The sequence below is a fragment of the Symphalangus syndactylus genome, chromosome 12 (assembly GCF_028878055.3).
Source record: "Symphalangus syndactylus isolate Jambi chromosome 12, NHGRI_mSymSyn1-v2.1_pri, whole genome shotgun sequence".
Taxonomy (NCBI): domain Eukaryota; kingdom Metazoa; phylum Chordata; class Mammalia; order Primates; family Hylobatidae; genus Symphalangus; species Symphalangus syndactylus.
This window is the reverse complement of record NC_072441.2, coordinates 54,021,219-54,040,778: the sequence shown is the minus strand read 5'-3', so window position 1 is coordinate 54,040,778 and position 19,560 is coordinate 54,021,219. Positions and strand designations below refer to the sequence as shown.

At 43.3% G+C, this 19,560-nt stretch overlaps 1 protein-coding gene across 1 annotated transcript; it reads right to left on the bottom strand.

Moving 5' to 3' along the window:
* Positions 1-1,285: 1,285 nt before the first annotated feature.
* On the bottom strand, positions 1,286-5,720 carry GPR88 (G protein-coupled receptor 88). The gene is made up of 2 exons (XM_063624355.1): positions 4,821-5,720; positions 1,286-4,412 (listed from the first exon to the last, which is right to left on the bottom strand). Exon 2 carries the CDS (start codon positions 4,337-4,339, stop codon positions 3,185-3,187), a length of 1,155 nt encoding a protein of 384 aa, XP_063480425.1. The 5' UTR covers positions 4,340-4,412; positions 4,821-5,720; the 3' UTR covers positions 1,286-3,184.
* Between the last annotated feature and the right edge of the window lie 13,840 nt (positions 5,721-19,560).

The following is a 19,560-nucleotide window of genomic DNA, read 5'->3' as shown; positions in this document are numbered from 1 at the left end:
AAGTCAGCTCCTAGGACTACTAAAGAGCCAGATGAGCATTGTACCTGAATGCTGGGAGATAGAATAAAGGTCACACATGAGACAGTGAAGTTGACCAGTGTGGTTATTATCAGAAAAACAAGCTTGCACTGCCCATGAGTTTAAAGCAAGCTGACATTCCATTGGTAAGCAGGTCTTTTCAAGGACTTTCTCTATGTCAGGATTAAAATAAGCCCCTTCCCCCTTCCTCAGCCCCACTCTATCCTCCAACTGGGTCCTCCTGAAAAAAAAAAAAATACCCCCATTGTAGAAATCTTTTCCCTAATTCTGAGACACAGAAAAACTTGTCTGATCTTGGAACTCTCCCTGTCCTGTTTAAAACAAACATCACCTGTGGATGCTTTTGTGAAAAACAATTCTTGTTTATTCACATACTACAATTTGGAAGAAGGGAAGTGCTAGGGGTAATACCTATTACATCCTAGAATTTAGCCATTTAAAATGCAAGGGGAAGAGAGACAGGTGCTACATGTCTTAACAGGCATGTATCTAAAGGGAGTAAAAAGTAGAAAAGGCAAAATAGGGCAGCCCACGACAGCAATTAGGATTTTTTTATTCCTGAGTGGATAATACGTGGTTTCATTTAAATAAAAACACGATCTCTGTTAACTTAATTTGTAAAACCAATAACTCCAACACTCACAGCTAGTGCCCTGGTAAGCTATTTTAGACACATCATTACTACCTTGAAATTAAAAGTGAATCAGTCCTGTGGAGTTAATTACCAGTAAATTAAGCTAAAGTAGGTCTCCCATATGGCATGGAGCCAGTATAAGATGATTCGCAGTGCTAGCCAGAAACATTGCAAGATACCAAGATACCACTTGGAAAGCTGACTTCATATGCGTGGCATATGTTTATAGGAATAGCGGGGGAAGTCATTCACAGCCATTTACAGTGAGAAACAGAGATAAAAGGTCTAATTAAAAGAAGACCTTTTTGACAGAGACTTAGAAAAGCATCCCCCCTCCAGCCCCACCCCAAAAGGAAAATTCTCAGCTCTCTGTTGTTGTAACCTATTCCCCAACACTTACAGAAGGGAAATTTTACCAATTTCTCTTTAATGCTGGTATGTGGGCCTTATTTAATTATATAAAGTAGAAATAATTGTACAAACTAAAATTAGGTAAAGCCAGCAAGAAGAAGTTACTTTCATCACTAGTGCTTTGGAATACCATATCCTTTGTTACAATGTTCTCAAGGAGGTATGCGAGGAAACCAGAGACAGAAGAAAAAGAACTCAGAATAGTTGTCTGAACTTTAATATTTGAATCAAGGAAAATGTGAACAGATGAAACTGTTAGTAAGAGAGAAATGGTGCATGCACAAAAGGGATAGATTAATAAAATGACAGCTGATTGTTGGTGATGAGCATATTTATTTTCCTTAACATGTCCCAACTTCCATAATTATTCAAATGTACAACAAGTGGTCCTAATATCCTGGCTGAAATTGCCCAGGCGTGCAACAAAGCAAGCTGGTTTTGTTCCTGAATTATGCAGTTAACTGAGGCTGTTTCGGCCCAGATTTGATGTGGTGAGTAGTCAGAATGCTGACATATGATTATTAAAAAGTATTAAAATTACTTTCTTCCCATTTTAATTTGATAAGGTGATTTCACACAATTTTGCATTTCAAATATTTCTAAGTAAATTTAGTAAACCAAAGATGAATATGACAAATCTCAAATAATATGTTTTAGAACACTTTCCCATTTGAACTGTTCTCTATATATGACTGAGTTTATTATAACTCCTTGAACATATACAATATTAATGTTAAATGTCATGGTAATATATGTGAACTACATAAAAACAGGGTTGCTTTCTAACGTGTGGCTTGTCTAAACCCTAAAAGAGCACAGCTGGCTTTGCTGAGCCAAACCACATCATTGATCCATCTTGACTGTGATTCCATTTGTGAGATAAAGTCCCAACTGGGAGCTTTCTCATAAATTGGGTCAAGACAGGAAGAACTCTAGGTAGCCAGAGGTGTCTCTGTGTCTCTTTTCAAATAATTGAAGGCCATTTCTTCTGGTGTCTGGAAGAAGTAAAATATCCTTGTCTAACGGGTATTGCTTTAGTATACCACATGCCCAATAAGTTCTAGCATCTAGGAGCATGCAATAGCAGCTAATATTAGCTATGCAGTCATGGTATTATTAGTGTTTAATTATATCATGTGCATTGAGATATTTTAAATGTTAAAGAGAAAACAGAAGGACTTATTCTTCTTAGCAACCATTATAGTACAGAATGTTCAAAGCTGCAATCACATTCATAAGGCAAATAAATTGGTTACAAAATGAGGGTAGCAACAAGTGTGCATGCTATAGAAAATGTGAAACGGTACCTAAAATAGATAATCACCTTATTTGTTTTCAAAATTCCAGTGCTGGCTCTGATCATCAATTATCAAACTGGAAAATTTTCACTTTAACACTCAACGCCAATTTTCAGTCTTAAGAGTGCAAAAAAAAGGAGCATAAAATAATTTTTTTTCTCACTGGCTAAGATTCTACCTCATTTGAGAAAGATTTTATTAAAAACCCTTTTAAGAATAAAGGGCTTGAGGTCTTAATGGCAACTCATACTGGTGGGCACACCTAGGGCTTCACTGCTCCAGGGTAATATACGAAAACTAAATGGTAAGAGAAGCATCATCAAAGACAGGTTACTTTCTAAAATACTTTCTACATATTGTTTTCCTTCTTCAATGTTATTTCCTTTGGCTCATGCACACTCAAGGCGCTTCATATATAAGACGATGAAAGTGGGAAGGGTTATACATTATGAAAGCTCTTTTTCAAAAACAAACTGTGTCGAAATAAATTAACCGGTTATTTTAAAACGCCAGTTTGCTAGTTCTTCAAGTCTCTGGTGTTTTGACTTTAGGATTTCTCTAAAACACAGAAACAAAGGGTAAAAATCAGGTGGCCGTCCAAAATGACTTCGGGCGCCCCACTTAGAGAGACGCCTTGGTTCAGGTAGCCCGCTGGGGTCGAAGGCCCCATTTTCCCCCGATCTATTGGGCTTCGCGGCGGGAGTCTTCGTTCAGGCTGGGGATGCCTTAGGAGGGAAGGAGGCGACGGTGACCAAGGACGTTGGAAGCCGGGGATCTCCGCCTCCCTCGGGCCCCGGCTGGGTTACCAGTGCTGGCCCGCGGCGCGGGTGCCCAGTTGCGCCTGGGACACTGCGGGCACGGCTGTGGCGGCAACGGCAGCGGCCGCCGCGTCGCCGACGCCCGGCAGGACTGAGCGCACGGAGCGGCGGAACTCCTCGTTCCTCCACGTGTAGAGCAGCGGGTTGAGCGCGGACAGGGCGCAGCACAGGAGCCAGCTGGCCGCCTGCACTCCCCAGGGCACCGGCAGCGAGAAGCCGCTGGCCAGGCTCACCCACACCAGTGGCTGCGTGGCCAGCAGGAAGACGCAGCAGAGCAGCAGCACCGACAGGCCGCTAAGACGCCGCTGTGCCCGCCGCGGGTGCAGCGCGGGCGGCAGGGGCTGGGCCTGCACCGGGTGCCCGGCGCCACCGGGGCCCGGCGCGTGCTGGGCGCCCGGGAAGGCGGCGGCGGCGGCGGCGCAGCCGGGCAACTGGTGCAGCAGGTGAAAGTTGAGCACGCTGACCCGCTTGACGCTGACACGCACGCGGCGCACGATGCCCAGGTAGCAGTGCAGCAGCAGCGCTGTCTGCGCCAGCAGCGCCGCGGCGGCCAGCAGCGCCGGGTAGTGGACTTGAGGTGGCGCGGCGCCAGGCCGCGGTGCCCAGGGCGGGAGCAGCAGCACGAGGCCCAGGGCGAGCGCCCAGGACAGCGCCAGCATGCCCGCCGTGTGGCGCCTCTGGTACAGCGCCTGGTAGGTGGCGGGCGCCCGGGTGATGAGCAGGTAGCGGTTCAGGGCCACGAGGCAGTGGGAGAGGAGGGACACAGTGAGTCCGAGGCCCAGCAGCCCACCCCGTAGCAGGCGGTAGCTGCCCCCAGCGCCATCCCAGTCCGCAGGGGGCTCCGCAGAGCCGGTGGGCAGAAGCCCGAGCACCGCCTCCTGCGGCATCCAGAGGGCGCAGACGCTGAGGTCGGCTGCGCAGCCGTTCACGATGAAGGCGTTGCTGGTGGTCTGCAGCTTTCGGAAGGACGACACGAGATAGATGACCATGCCGTTGGCCAGGGTGCCCCCGATGGCCAGGCCCGAATACAGGAGTGACACCGGGATGCGCCGGCCCGCCCACGACTCCTCTTCCTCGCAGAGCAGCAGCAGCGAGCCACCGGTGGTGGAGGAGGTGGATGTGGAGGAGGAGTTGGTCATTCTGGCCAACTCTTCACACCTCCCTCGCTAGCGTCGGCTTCTGGCAGCGCGGTCCATCCTGACACTTTCCTGCCTGCCAGAAGGGCAAAGACATCCCTTCAGCCCTCTGCCACCAACACAAAAGTCTGAAGCAGAATAATGGGCTGGGGGAGGGGGAGAAAGGGAGCTCAAGGAGGACGGGGGTGGCAGATGACAGGTGCCTGCCTCGGAAATGTCTCCAGAGCCAGGGGAAAGGCCACTTTGCATTGCATTCAGCAGGCATCGGGGAAGCCCTAGGACAGAGCAATACCCAAAACAGTCTCCTCTTCTCCCCCAACACACACACACACACACACACACACACACACAGAGAGAGAGCTAGAGAGAGAGAGAGAGAGAAAGAGAGAAAGAGAGAAATGTTGCCAGCTGGAGGACCTAGTTCCAGGAGAAAGCAGAGATATCCCAGCTGGGGAAAATCCCATGGGAAAGAGGTGAAGGGTACCTTGCGTTTAGGCTGGTCCTTAGCTGGTGTCTCAGAGGGAGGGATGCCAGGAAATACCTCCTCAGCAACAGCATCAGTGGTCCAGAAATCAACAGGAGGAACTCAGCTGGGATCAGTGCCAGGAGCAAGTGCCCGCTTCTCCCAAGCAGCATCCACACACATGGTCCTGGGCAGGAACTAGCAGCTGCAGGAAGACTTCTCAGCTGGTATCAGGGCTGGAGAAAGTAAAGTGGCGGGCTGCAAGCCCAGGCGGGTGGGCAGGCAGGCAGCAGCAGCAAGAATGCTTGGCTGCAAAAGCAGAAGCTGAGCTCAAGAGGAGAGCACCCTGTGCTCAGAAGCAAGAGTGGTGGCTGATGTGGTGAACCCACTCGAAGCTCTCTCCTGCTTAGTTATACATCACCCGGGGAAAAGACAGCCTTTCCACGCTTGGCATGAATTATTCAATAGCTTCCAACTTGTAAAAGGAAGAAAAATATCTTGCTCAGAAAGTCCTGTAGTTAACAAGTTTCTCTGTCTTTTCTCTCTCTCAATCACCTTATTTTTCGTCCTGTTTCATTTTTCTTTCCGTCCTTTTTTTTCCTCCCTTCAATATTAGAATAAAATTTAATATACCCTAGAGTGTTTCTTCTCAGTCTGATGCATTTTGTGGGCAAGATTTTTCTGTGAGATAAATATATTCCCAGTACCCAGGACTGATCTCTTCATTCCCACATTTTTTAACGAGAATTACTTTATGCACTACTTGAAATTCATTTTTCTTTGGTAAAGTGGAACGTAGATAATTATCCACAGAAAATCTCCATTCCTCAATTTAAATCGTACTTTCAGTGTTTTCTCACCAACAAACTCCTTTCCAGAGTTTGTTTTGTGTTTTAGTAATGAAATGGTTAGAGGGTAAAAATGAAATGGGCAAAAGATTTAAAGCAGATGTCAGTGGTACATCTAGACAATGGAATATTATTCAATGCTAAAAAGAAATGAGCTGTCCAGCCATGAAAAGACATGAAGGAACTTTAAGTGTGTATCACTAAGTGACAGAAGCCAACCGGAAAGGACTACATATTGTATGCTACCAACTGTGACATTCTTGAGAAGGCAAAACTATGGAGACAGTTAAAAAGACAGTGGTTGCCCGAGTTAGGGGGAAAGGAGGAATGAATAGATGATCACGGAAGATTCTTAGGACAGTGGAACTACTCTATGTGATACCATAATAGTGGATCTGTGTACTTATAAATTTGTCCAAAGTGGCAGAATGTGAAACACCAGTGTAAGCCATGGACTTTGGGGAATGATGTGTCAATGTACATTCAACTGTAACAGACGAACCACTCTGGTGGGGGATTTTGATAACGGGAGAGGCTATGTATGCGAGGGGCAGGGAGTACATGGGAAATCTCTGTATCTTTCACTCAAATTTGCCAGGAATCTAAAATTGCTCTAAAAAATCAAGTCAATTTTTAAAATTTAAAATTTAGCATTTCTCCTCTCTAGTTAAGACACATGTGTGTCAGAGGGAAAGCAAGAAACCGGAATAATCCACAGTGTGAACAAAATGACTTTTCACTTCAGAACTTTTTGTCTTAAGTCTGTCTTAGAGATTTGCAGTCTGATGTTGGCATCTTCTTTGGTGCAAGTTTTCATTTATCCATTCCATGTGGGAATTTTTTCAGAAAAGGAGTTCTCTCAGTTATTCACTGGAAAAGTCATGTATTTGAAAATGTAACTCAATATGGGAATATGGTAACATGGCATAATAGAAAAAAGTGTTAGGTGGGATTGCAGCACACCCAGATACTAAGCCGAGCATCCATGAGGTAGCCTTGTGATGGATTATTTTCATCTTGTCAAATAAGTTCACAGTCAGTTACTTCCAAGGCCCTTTCTGTTAAAACTTTCTGTGAATCCCTATTCATGAATTTAGCATTTCTCCTCTCTAGTTAAGACACATAGTGTATACCTCTTCTATCTAACATGCATTGTAGTTGTAGTTCTGGGTCATATGTCCCTAACAGCAATGTTTCAGGAGAAAGGTCAAAACACAGCTTCTCTGCTTTTCTTTTTCTGTTTCAGAATCAATATGGTTAGTTGATGACTTTAAGAACTCTGATGAGCATTAAGGATAAGCATGACTTGATAGATTTGGTCCAGCTAAGCCGTATCTGAATGAAATTGGTTGGGGCAGGGGCCGGAGGGAGAAATGAAAGAAAAGAACCAGTGACTTGCTATTCAGAGGGTTGAAGGTTTCGATATCAAGTTTACTGATGTAAATGAGTATTTGTCATCATCTTTTTGCCTATTGTCATTTGTCTTTATTGAGGTTTTGAGTACATTAAGCACAGCAAGCCTGCATTTCTCCTTTCTAGTTATGACACATGGCGTACACCTCTTCTATCTAACAGGCATTGTAGTTCTGGCCCATATGTCCAGGAGTCCTTTCCACCCTGTCCCTAAGAGCAATGTTTCAGGAGAAAGGAGACTCTCCTAATCATTCATAGTTAAAACTTGTCATTGAAGTAAAGTTTTTTCTCTCACATTCACATAGTCCTAAAGGACTCTCTGATAGAATGTGGTAGGAGGGTATTCAAATTCTGGATCCTTGGTCCCAGCTGCCACTTTCTGTGTTGCCTTTGTGATGAGCAGCATTCCTGCTGAGGGACTCCAGTGCCTGGCAGTCACACACACTTCCTCCAAGACCATGCCTCCTTTAGCGCTGGCCTGACAGGGGCCAAATTTTTGTTTGTTTCTGAATTTGGTTTTGCTTTTGTTTTAAGTTAATGAACTTACATAATATAGGGTGGGAATTTTTTCTATCTTATTTCCAGCACCAGATCAGTGCCTGGCACATAGTAGATACTTAATCAATACTTCTTGAATTAATAAATGAATGGCAGCGTAAATCATTTCATTTATGTTTTCTCCGTGGTGAAACAGTAATTCACTTTTATGAGCATCTCTTTCCTCCCGCCTTCAGCAGGAACTTGCCCCATCAGTCATCTGCTTCCTCTGTCTTTTGTCAGTCTCTCTGCTCTCCGCTGGTTGCTCTCCTTCAGACCTACTAAAATGCTGATTTCACCACAACCTCATAAAACTCCCCTGGAACTTCACCTCCTTCTCATGGTGCCTACACACAGCTCACTTCCCCTTCCTGGTGGAAGTGCCCATTTTCTCCTTCTACTTCTGATTTTACCACTGAATACTCACCCACACGGCCCTTAGCTCTCCCTGTTCCACAGAAGCAGCTTTGGCTAAGGTCAACAGTAGCCTCCCAGTAGCAAATCGTGACTCCTAAATCCTTGCCGTCTTTACTTCGACTCTGTGAAGAACACCCTCCTCCTCAGTGCCGTTTCCCTCGAGGTTTCCCTTTGCTTCTGTTCCTCTGTCTGCTCCCTTCCAGACTCAGTCTCTGGCTCCCCAGTGTCATGGTTCCTTTAATACAGTGTTCCTGGCTTCTCTTCTTGGTTCTCTTCTCACGCTACTCTCTCTCCCTAATTGATCTCATCTGATTCCATGCCTTCCACTCTCGCCTATGGGTCACCCACAGATTCTTTCCCACCAAGCTTACTTCTTTCCAGAGCTGCAGACGTGTTGGAACTCTCCATTCAGCTGGCCTCTCTCCCTCCTCATCCCACTCATTCTCCTATGGTCACTGATTTGGTTAATAGTCCCCATTGTTACACTAGTGTTTCTAATAATTCACCATCCAATATGGTGTTTGTTACAGTTTTCCAATACATTGTTTATAAGTTAGAGACATTTCTATCTATTTCTTGTAAGACTTTTATATGAAGTGAATGTTTTTTTAACTGTTGATGTAGTAGGTTACATTTGATATATTTTTAACAGTTGAATCATCGTTGTATTCCTCTGATAAACTCTATTTGGTCACAATATATTATCCTTTTAAAGATAGACTGTAGGATTTTATTTGGTAATATTTTGTTTAAGGTTTTTGCATCATAAGTAAAGCCCACTTGGTTTATTTTTCTTGTGCCATCTTCTCCTTTCTTAGTGTCAAGGTTATGATAAAATTTCCCCCAGGAGTTATTTCACCACTGCTACATCCACATTCCAGCCCACAGAGATGGAGAAGGATGAAGGGAGGGCAGCCAGCTTCCTTTTTAAGATTTCAGGAGACTCATAAACAATCATCATGTTCCATGCCATCGAGCACATACCATATGTGCCAAGCCATGCTTTGACAATTTTTTATCTGTTGTTAAATTTATTCCTCATGCCAGGGTGACAAGGTACCCAGCCCCCCTGCCCCCCCCCCACCTAAATTTGCAGGGCAGAGCAGGTGTTCAAAAGGAAGTTTGCCTGCCAATGTCTAAACATTTTAAAATCATAAATCCAGTTATCAAACTATTAAATACGTTCTATTCTCCTAACTTAACAAATATACTTTCATGACAACTGGAGAGCCAGACTCAAATTTAGAATTCTGGCCAGACAATAGCTCACACCTGTAATCCCACCAATTTGCAAGGCAGAGGTGGGCAGATTGTTTGAGGCCAGAGTTTGAGGCCAGCCTGGGCAACATAGCCAGACCCTCATCTCTACAAAAATTAAAACTTAGCCATTGTGGTGGTATGCACCTTTAGTCCCAGCTACTTGGGAGGATCGCTTGAACCCAGGTGTTCAAGGCTGCAGTGAGCTATGATTGCACTACTGCACTCCAGTCTGGGCTACATAAAATGACCCAGTGTCTTAAAAAAAAAAAATAGAATTCTCATCACACTCATGGGTTGTTCTGTGCTACCTGAATGTGACTTCTTTGGAGAGTATGCCACTGGTCTGCAATTCACCCCTATCTCTCCCCACCCTCTGCCCTGTCATCACAAGCCAGGAAGGCCTCATGTCTAATGTAGTACACTCTAGCCTGCCCATCTGAGTTCTACCCACACCACTGTCCCACAGCCACCCCTTGGCAACATCTCAGACCAAGCGTACCTGGTAGGTATAGTCAGCCGTCAGCACAAAGCCAGAAAAGTCCATACAGACTTTGGAAGCCTGCTTATGGCTACTGGGCAGGGAATTCTAGGCCCTGGTACTGGATATAGTCTAGAAAGGGAATGAGCTGTAGGTGAACTTGTCCCTCAGGATCTATTTAATAGATGAGAAAACTGAGTCACAACAAGGTTAAATAACATGCCCAAGATCACGCAGCTCAGAAGTAGCAGAACTGGGATTCAAATGCATGCTATTTGGCCCCATATACATCCACTATACAATACTGCCTCCCTTGGTAAAGTTCAATTTCCTGAATATGACTTAGCTGCTATAGATTACGCTGCTGTAACAAACTGATCCAAAACTACAGTGGTTCAAAAAAATAAATAACAGTTTATTTATCTCCCGTGGGGGTGACTGAGCAGTCCATGTAGAAAGCAGATCTACTCTACAAGATAATCTAGAAACCCAGGTGTCTCCTCTGTTGCCACTCCATCATCCCCTAGGGCAGTAGTATTCAAAGTGTGGTCCCTGATCAGCAGCAGCATCACTTGGGAATTTGTTAGAAATGGTCCCCACCCCCTGAATCAGGAATTCTGGAGATGGTATCCAGAGAGCAGTGTTTTAACAAACCTCCGGGTGACTTTGATGCACACTGAGGTTTCCCCTGTCTACACGGCTGAAGTTACTTCACCACTACTACACCCACATTCCAGCCCACAGGAAAGGAGAAAGGCGAAGGGAGGGCAGCCAGCTTCCTTTTTAAGAATGTGACCTGAAAATTTCAAACATCACTTCTGCACACATCTCCACAGCCAAAACTTTGGTCTCATGCCTGCTGCTTGCTGCAAAAGAAAGTAGGAATGGATTGTCCAGCCAAAAGGCCACATGCCCTGCTAAAACTCCAGAGAGCAGGGAAAATGAGACTGGATACTGGGGCAGAGGGATGCAATTTGCAGGCTTATGACACAAAAGCCAAGTCCATTTTATCATTTGTTTTAAGCACAGTGCCTAGAGCCTACCAGTTTTGCAAGTCCCCTTTAAAATGACTGCTATCTGGAAAAAAATTACTGGCTCTGAAATACAAAAGGAAAACTTTTTAAAAAGTAATATGTTATTAAATAGTCACCTGCAATTAAAGTCATCCTTATGTATAAATTACTTATGTGGAATTGGGGTGCATTTTAATATGTTTAATATATTATATAATGGAGTCTCCAAAAGTATCCAGGTCTCCAGAAGCCTTGAAACAGCCCTGCATACATTCCCACATGACCTCTCTGCCCCATCGCTCCTGCCTGTCACTGTGCTGCAGCCACTTCCCATCCCTGAGTGTGCCCCAGTCTCTCCTCTTTCCCATCCAAGCATCTTTGTTGACAGCATGCTCGCCCCTTGGCTGCCTCTCTGCCCCTACACATGTGCTCCCTCTTTTGCCCAGCTAGTTCCTACTCGTCTTCCACGCCTGAGCTTAGACTTCACCTGCAAAGGGAGTCTTTCTTGATCCCAGTGCTATGGTTTGAACATTTGTCCTCTCCAAAACTCACGTTGAAGCTTAATCCCCAATGCAGCAATATTGAGAGGTGCGGCCTTTAAGAGGTGATTGGGTTACGAAGGCTCTGCCCTCATGAATGAATTCGTCCATTCATGGATTCATGGATTAATGGGTTAATGGGTGAATGAGTTATCCTGGGAGGGGGATCAGTGGCTTTATAAGAAAAGGAGGAGAGACCTAAGCTAGCATACTCAACCCCTTCACCACGTGATGGCCTGCACCACCTCAGGACTCTGCAGGGCGTCCCCACTAGCAGAAGGCCCTTGCCAGATGTAGCCCCTCCTCAACTTTGGACTTAGTCTCCCTAACTGTAAGAAATAAATTTCTTTTCTTTATGCATTATCCAGTTTTAGGTATTCTGTTGGGAACAACAGAAAACAGACTAAAGCTGATGACCAGATTGCCTAGCCTGTGTGCCCCCAAAGCCCCTGAGTGTATCACTGCCATGGTCTGACTTCTCCAGCATTGAGTACCCCCTCTCCAAGCGGTACGCTAGTCAAGGGTAAGGCTCTCTTTTTGATTAGAGTACATGACATGTTGTAAATATTTAATCATGTGCTCACTGAATATGTCCCTTGGGAACTTTTATATGTGGGATCAAGATTTCAACCTCAATTATCTTTCTCAAGAGACACAACTCACATTAGTAGAGTCATGCTGCAGAGCATTGTATTTATTTTTCTAAAATACTTTAAAAGCTTGGTGTAAGCACATCCTCCTGGTTTGTGCTACCAGATTATTTTTAAACACAGTGTTTGTTGAAAACACATCACAGAACCCCACGCCTGATCCTGACAGGATCCAGTGTGGACTTTCCTGGTACTGAATTTCATGATCCACCAAAACATGATGAGCAGCTGTCTCACATACTTTGCGAAACCGAAGGGTATGTAGCAACAGTGAAAAAGTGCTCATTTCCTGTTGTCTTCCTCCCCTCTGTGCTGTTAGCCAAGCCACAGAGCAACCTCACTAAGCACAACACTGAGACTGTCTAAAATCCCATTTCTAACCCTAGCTGTATTTCTTCAGATCTTGGTCTCTCAGATATTACACAACCGAGAATTGTGTTGGTATGGGCCTGTTTCAACTCTATGTATTCCAAAGGAACAACATCTTTATGCTGTTTTATAGCCAGATTTTAGAGTAATTCAGCTGCACATGAGCATTCACCATCACAAGAAACCCTAGTGGTAGAGCTTTTTGAAATTAAGAATTTATAGAATCATGAAGCTGCAGTAATATAGTGTATTTCATCCTGAAATTCTTTGCCTGATATATATATATGAAACCTTGTAATGATGGTTTTCAGCCTTCTCCTGCCCTACCAGACTTCAGAGGTTCGATAGCTTCACTTCAGCAGCAGCAGCTCACTATGGTAGTGGTATCAGGGGACTACACTATACAGCAGTGGTTCTCAAATGGGGGTGATTTCCCCCAAGCATGCATTTGGCAATTTCTAGAGACATTTTTTGTTTTCAAAATTTGGGTGAGGAGTGCTATTGGCCTCTAATGGGTAGAAGCCAAACATGTTGCTAAGCATCTCACAAGGTCCACACAGGACAGCACCCTCACGATAAAGAATTATCCAGGTCAAAATGGCAACACTGCCAATACTGAGAAACTCTGCCGTGGAAGTTAAAGGGTCGGGGTCAAATTCAGGCCCTGCTTGTTATTAGTCACATGACCTGGGCAAGCTATTTCACTTTTACAGACCTCAGTTTTCTCATTTGTAAAATGGTGATAATGTCACCTACCTTGGAGGGGTCTTAGTGGCCAGCGCTTACTCTAAGTGTGTTGCACTCTAAGTGTGTTGCACGTATTAGTGACAATGGTGATTCCTAACGGGGCAAGGAGTGGAGGATAAAAAGTGACATGACTCCTCAACAAGGACAAATCTGAATTGGACAGGGGGCATATGAAACACAGATTCAGATAAACCCCATTTTTCCCTTCCAAGAGCCACTGTCTGTCATATGAAGTTCACTAAAGCATTTAAGGGAACTGTGACCCTCCCAAATTTAGGTGCAAAAGTGTGTATTTGTGCATTTTTCTGGAGAAAAGTTTGAATGGTTTTATTGGTTTCTCAAAGGAGTTTGTAATCTCAAAAATATTAAGAATGATTGATACTGTATCTGAATACTTGTGTCCCTCAAAAATTCATACGTTAAAATCCTACCCCCTAAGGTGATGGTATTAGGAGATGGGAACCTTTGAGGGGTGATTAAGTCATGACGGCAGAGCCCTCATTAATGGATTAGCAGCTTTATAAAAGAAACTCCAGAGAGCTAGAGAGCCCCTCTTCCATGCAAGGTCATAGCTAGAAGGTACTGTCTATGAACCACAAAACCCTCACTAGACACCAGATCTGCTGGTGCCTTAATTTTGAACTTCTCAGCCTCTGGGACTGTGAGAAAAAAAAAAAAAAAAAAAAATCTGTTGCTTATAAGCTACCCAGTTTATGGTATTTTGCTATAGCACCCCAAACAGACTAAGGCATTATCTGATCTTATTTTATTGGAAAGAAAATTGAAACCCAAAGACAGTGAACTATTTACTCAAAGTCACACACAAAATGATGGAGTTAGGCCTTGTACCAGGTGGTCCCACAACACTAAGACAGATGGCTCTATTGGAGTGGGCTAGGACCTAGTTTCCCAAACGCCATTCCTTGTTCTATCCTGTTAATTTATAAATTTCTACATTGATCTTTTCTGAGTTAATTAAGCTATGATCTTCAAATCTTCTCTACTTAAACAACTCGGGTTTTGTTTAGATCTGCAGGCTGGGTTCCAGAATCTGAATTTTAACAAGCTTTTTTGTTAAACAAGATTCTTTCCATGCTAGTATCTGAGAATCGTTGAAATGAAGGGTATTTAGGCTGCTCTTGTTAGTTTTTGAGTGTTGATTTGTAAAGCTGCCAAGACATTTCTTTTCAGGACTACGTTTCCAGTTTTTCCAGGAAAACCAATTTGAGCTAAAATTACTTTGGCTTGGTCTCTGTCCAGAAGTGACTTTTTTTCCAGTAAGAAGTTTAGTATAGTTTATTTTTTGAATCTGCTTTAAAATATTTGTCTGATTGAGATAGGAACTAGATGAGGAGGGTTTTGTGTTTTCAAGCATTTAGGAATTATTTCATGTAATTTAAGTGAGGACATCAAGTTTATATTAAAGAGGGGTGTGTGTGTGTGTGTGTGTGTGTTCTCTCACATATAACACTGATGGGAAAAAAAGATCATACACCTTTAGGCAATTAGCCACAATTATCATCCTGCGTTAGAGTTAAGCAGTATTGACAAAATCACAACATAACTAAGAAATATCTAAGATATTGTTCATGAAATTTTAAAGTCTAAATTATATTGATTAAGAAACAAGAAAACCAGGAGCTACCATCCTGTTTCTACGTCGCTGAGGTCATCATTGATGGTGAAAAAAAACTACTTCTATTTGCTGTATCTCAGAAATAGCCTGTCTTCTCCCTGCTTCACAGCAAATTGGCACTCTCAATTTCCAGAAAACCCTTTCTCAGCTGTAGTCCGTGAAAATGTTGAAATCCTTCTCTGGATACTGGGCACAACCTTCTGAGCCTCAGTGAAAGCAATGGGCAAATATGTGTTAGAAGCCTCTGCTGTGGAATTTCAGAGCTACAGTCATCACCCCATTTCTGCTGCTTATCAGACATCTCTTAGATATCCCTCAAACAGCATAAACCAAACTCCCTGTGCTTGCAGCTTGTTGGGGTGCGGAGTAGCAGTGATTCTCTGTGTGCTAAACACCCCTCATTTCATCCTAATCACCTCCACACCCCTCATGTGGTGGGAAGTCAGAGTGTGCATACACAGACCCAACTCTGAGTAGAAGTTGCTCCTAAGGTTTAGAGTTCTTTCTCAGGTGGGAAAATGCAATATTTTGCAGCATTCATTTGGCCATTACTCTGTACCACACTGTTTGCCACTGCTGTCCTGGAATAACTCTGTCTTGCTATGCTACATGTATGGTAGATACTTGTCTTGTCTGCCCAGCAAACCCCTTCATCACATACTTTTTTTGAGTTAGAACCCCTATGGGTCAGGGCCGGGCGCGGTGGCTCACGCTTGTAATCCCAGCACTTTGGGAGGCCGAGGCGGGCGGATCACGAGGTCAGGAGATCGAGACCACGGTGAAACCCCGTCTCTACTAAAAATACAAAAAATTAGCCAGGCGTGGTGGCGGGCACCTGTAGTCCCAGCTACTCGGAGAGGCTGAGGCAGGAGAATGGCGTGAACCCGGGAGGCGGAGCTTGCAGTGAGCCGAGATTGTGCCACTGCACTCCAGCCTGGGCGACAGAGCGAGACTCCGTCTCAAAAAAAAAAAAAAGAACCTCTATGGGTCAGAAAACTATTATCTTCCACTTGATTTCAAAGGGAGTTCCCTGTTCTCTTGTGAGCTCAGCCATTCAAACTCCCCACCCCACCCCAGCCACAATTTGTAGGTCCAGAGGTGATTATGAGTCACTTCCCAGTGGTGTGGGTTCAGGGCTGATAGTCAGGCCAGTGTCCCTGGTGACTGAACCCTAAGTTGCAAAGATGTGGCTGCTGTTGGCATCCATGTTGTCATGAGATAGGATGTTCCTGCTAATTTGGAGTTCTTGGTTCCAGCTGTACCTGAGGCCCAGGCACTTACCATTTATTGGGTTCCATACACTCGTGGCCTAAACCAGTTAATGTTGGGTTTCTCTCACAATCGAAAAACACCAGCGAATACATGATTATGCCATTTCCCCAAGTGGGTTGTGAGCTCCTTGAAGATATGGATGAAAGCATGGGGGAGTTACTTTCTCATCCTTGTCCCATGTATTTGTATTCTCCACAGTTCCTACTATCCCATGAGCAGGATATTAACTGATAGACGAGGGAGGACTATTAAGCCTATTATTTCTCAACCTAAATCTCAATTTTTAAAAGCTATTCTGAAGAATTAAAAATCTTATTGTTTAAAAGTTCCCCAGGGATAGGGGTGCAGGGAGGAATCCTAAAGAGACAATGTTAAATGGTTGGAAAGTTTGACTCCCCCTTCCCTTAAATGACATGAAAGTATTTAAGGTGGTAAAAGAAAAGAGAAGAAGAAGGAGGAGGAGGAGGAGGAAGGAGAAGAAGAGGAAGAAGAAGAAGAAGAAGAAGAAGAAGAAGGAGGAGGAGAAGGAGGAGGAGGAGGGGGAGGAAGAAGAAGGAAGAAGAAAAAGAAGAAGAAGAAGAGGAAGAGGAAGAAGGAGAAGGAGAAGGAGAAGAGGAAGAGGAAGAGGAAGTAAAACAAATAATTTGAGTCTCCTTTTCTCTGTATAGTGGTTCTTATTCCTACCGTGCATCGGGAATTACTTTGGAAGCTTTAAAAAAAATTAAAAATAAGTCTTAGGCCCCATGGCCCAAGTTCTGATTTAATTGGTCTGGAATAGAGCCTGGGCACCATTTTTTTTCCAGAAAACTCTGTAATTTTTATTGCGACTACAGTGAATTTATAGATGTAAACGGAGAATACTGACATCTCAAGTTTCATTGGAAGTACCATAAATACGTTATCCCTTTCTATTTGTATAGATTTCTACAGCTTTATTGAGGAATGATTGATGTATAATAAAACTACATATATTTAATGTATAAGATTCAATTAGTTTGGACAGATGCATATACCTGTGATACTATCACCACAATCAAGGTGATCAACATATCCATTATCTCCAAATGTTTCCTTGTGGAGGAAACACGCTTTTATTTTTGTAAGAATACTTCATGTGAAAGCTACCTTCTTAACAAATTTTCAAGCTCACAGCACTGTACTGTTAACTATAGGCGCTAGGTTGTACAGCAGATATCCAGAATGTATCTGTCTTATAGATAACTGTAACTTTACACCAGGTGAACAACTCTCTATTTCCTCCTTTGTTTTCCTGTTTGTGTTCCTCAGAAAACTGTGAACTTCAGCACAACGGTTTTAACTCTGTATCTGTTGCCCCACAGTGGCCTTTCAATAAACGTTGCTGAATGAGGGACTGAATATCAATCCACAGTCAACTTTCCAATCTGTGTGGGTAAATATGAGTTCTTATATTTTATTCCCTTCCCACCGTGTCAATTTTTTCTGAACCAGCAATGTCCCCCACCAGAGGCAGTAGCCCATTAAACCTCCCCGAATCTTTTCCAATACAGCTTGTTCAAAGTTCTGCTCCCGGTAGGAAGCTTTCCCAAACCAGATTTCAGTCAGAACTCTAGATGTAACGGCCAGAGCTCCACTCAAGAAAATGAATCTATGTAACCATTTCTGAAGAACTCAGATAAAACGTGAAAAGAAATACAAAGTGGAATTTTTAAAAAGGCCTAACCTATGCTTATTATGTTTCAGTTACGTGGGTTGCAGCAATAAAAGGCATACAACCCTAATTAAGGATGTCACAGCTTAGTGAGAGAAAAAAAAAATTATACTTTGCCAAACCCAGAGTGAGAAAGGCTTCCTGAAGAAGGTGGAAAGCAAGCTGACTACTGAAAGGATTGACTTTATGTGGCATGTGCAAATATGGAAGAAGGTGACTTGAAAGGTAAGAACAAATTTTTAAAAACTTGGTTTTTAAAAAATAAAACATAAAAAATAATTAAAAGTTTAAAACATTACTAAGCAAGAGGGATACTTGTGCAGAGAAGGTTACAGATGCCCATAGACCTTCCATTTAGCCTGATCCCAAGAGTGAGCTACCTCGGACTCCTCTTGTGAATCAAAATCCCCAGGCAGAAGAGTCCAAGGACATGACCTATGAACAAGACATTTCGTCAGCTCAAAATGATCCCACTCAGATTGACGGCTTGGCGTCTGTAGACTTGCAAAAGCTGTTAAGCCTTGGGGGTAACTTTAATTATTCAATTACTGTAGGCCAAACAAGGTACTAAGTGCTACAAATCTGTAAGTAATCTATATACTATCTTCTCATAGCCCTAAGATGTATCCATTTCTATAAATGTTGTATCATTTTAATTTATATTTTTATTGTTTTAAGTGCATCATTTTAAAAGCCTCTGTTGCCTACTTTTTTGCAATCTTTTTTTAGCTTTAATTGTTACTATTCTTTAATTTTCTTTAAATTGCAGTATTTTAAAAACTGCATCAACTTACATTTTTATTTCTTTTACTTATAAATAACAGGGAGGTGGCATAGGTATTGAGAGCAAAATTTTGGGACTAGTTTATCTCTTAAAGCAAATATGAGTTGGTGCATTTCTCCTACTCATTTGGCCTGAAAGAGGTTGGAATATTGTAGACATGGGGTAGTAGCAGGTTTACTGTGGCCAGGTAGAGTGTTTTATAAGGGGAAGCTGCACCGCTTCCAAATTTATCCATTTGAAAACAAAACAGAAACCAGAACTCTGGCCCATCTGGAACACTGGAGTCCCAAAACGTAGAGTTCCCGTCTCCTAGATGACAACTCTTCCCTCCACAAACAAGTTTTCTAAAAACACAGGTTTTGCGTCAACAGCCTGAGGGAAAGCTGCACATTAATTTACATGGGCTTTAGTTACTACAAAATTAGTTGGCTATGATCTAGGGCACACAGAAAAGTATTTAAAAATCAGGCCTGAGACTGTCCTGTGAATGGCTTGCTTGCAAGGTTGTCTTTGACTTGTGCCTGAGAATTTGACGGGTAAACGGTTCCCTTACACTGACATAAAACTTCTTCTGAATGATAAGTGCGGTTCATTGCACCTAGACTGTGTAAGCAATATGGTTTATGTGGAATACCTGCTTTCCTTCTGGGCGCCTGGAATGTTGATCGTGCTCTTCCAAGGCTGCCCATGTGACCAGCCCCCAGTAGAAACCTAGGATGCTGAGTCTCTAATGAACTTCTTTGGTAGAAAATGCTTCACACTTGTCACACTTCCCTAATGGGGGAATTAAGTGTGTCCTGTGCGACTCCACTGGGAGAGGACTTGTGGAAGCTGGTGCTTGGCTTCCTCCAGATTTCACCCCATGTGCCTTTTCCTTTTGCTGATTTTGCTTTGTATTTTTTTGACTGTAATAAATCTTTCCATTTAAATAAATCTTGGGTATAACTATACGTTGGGTCCTGTGCGTCCTTCTTAGCAAATTATCAAAACTGGGAATGCTCTTGGGGGCCCCCAATACACAGGGCTTTCCTAATTAGATAAATAATTAGATCCTAACTTAGTAACTGACTTACATCTCTCCTCCAGACCAGATGAGTGAACTTTTCCT

What these genes read in the sequence shown, in the direction of transcription:
- GPR88 (XM_063624355.1), bottom strand. Translation starts at nt 4,339, where the DNA reads ATGACCAACTCCTCCTCCACATCCACCTCCTCCACCACCGGTGGCTCG.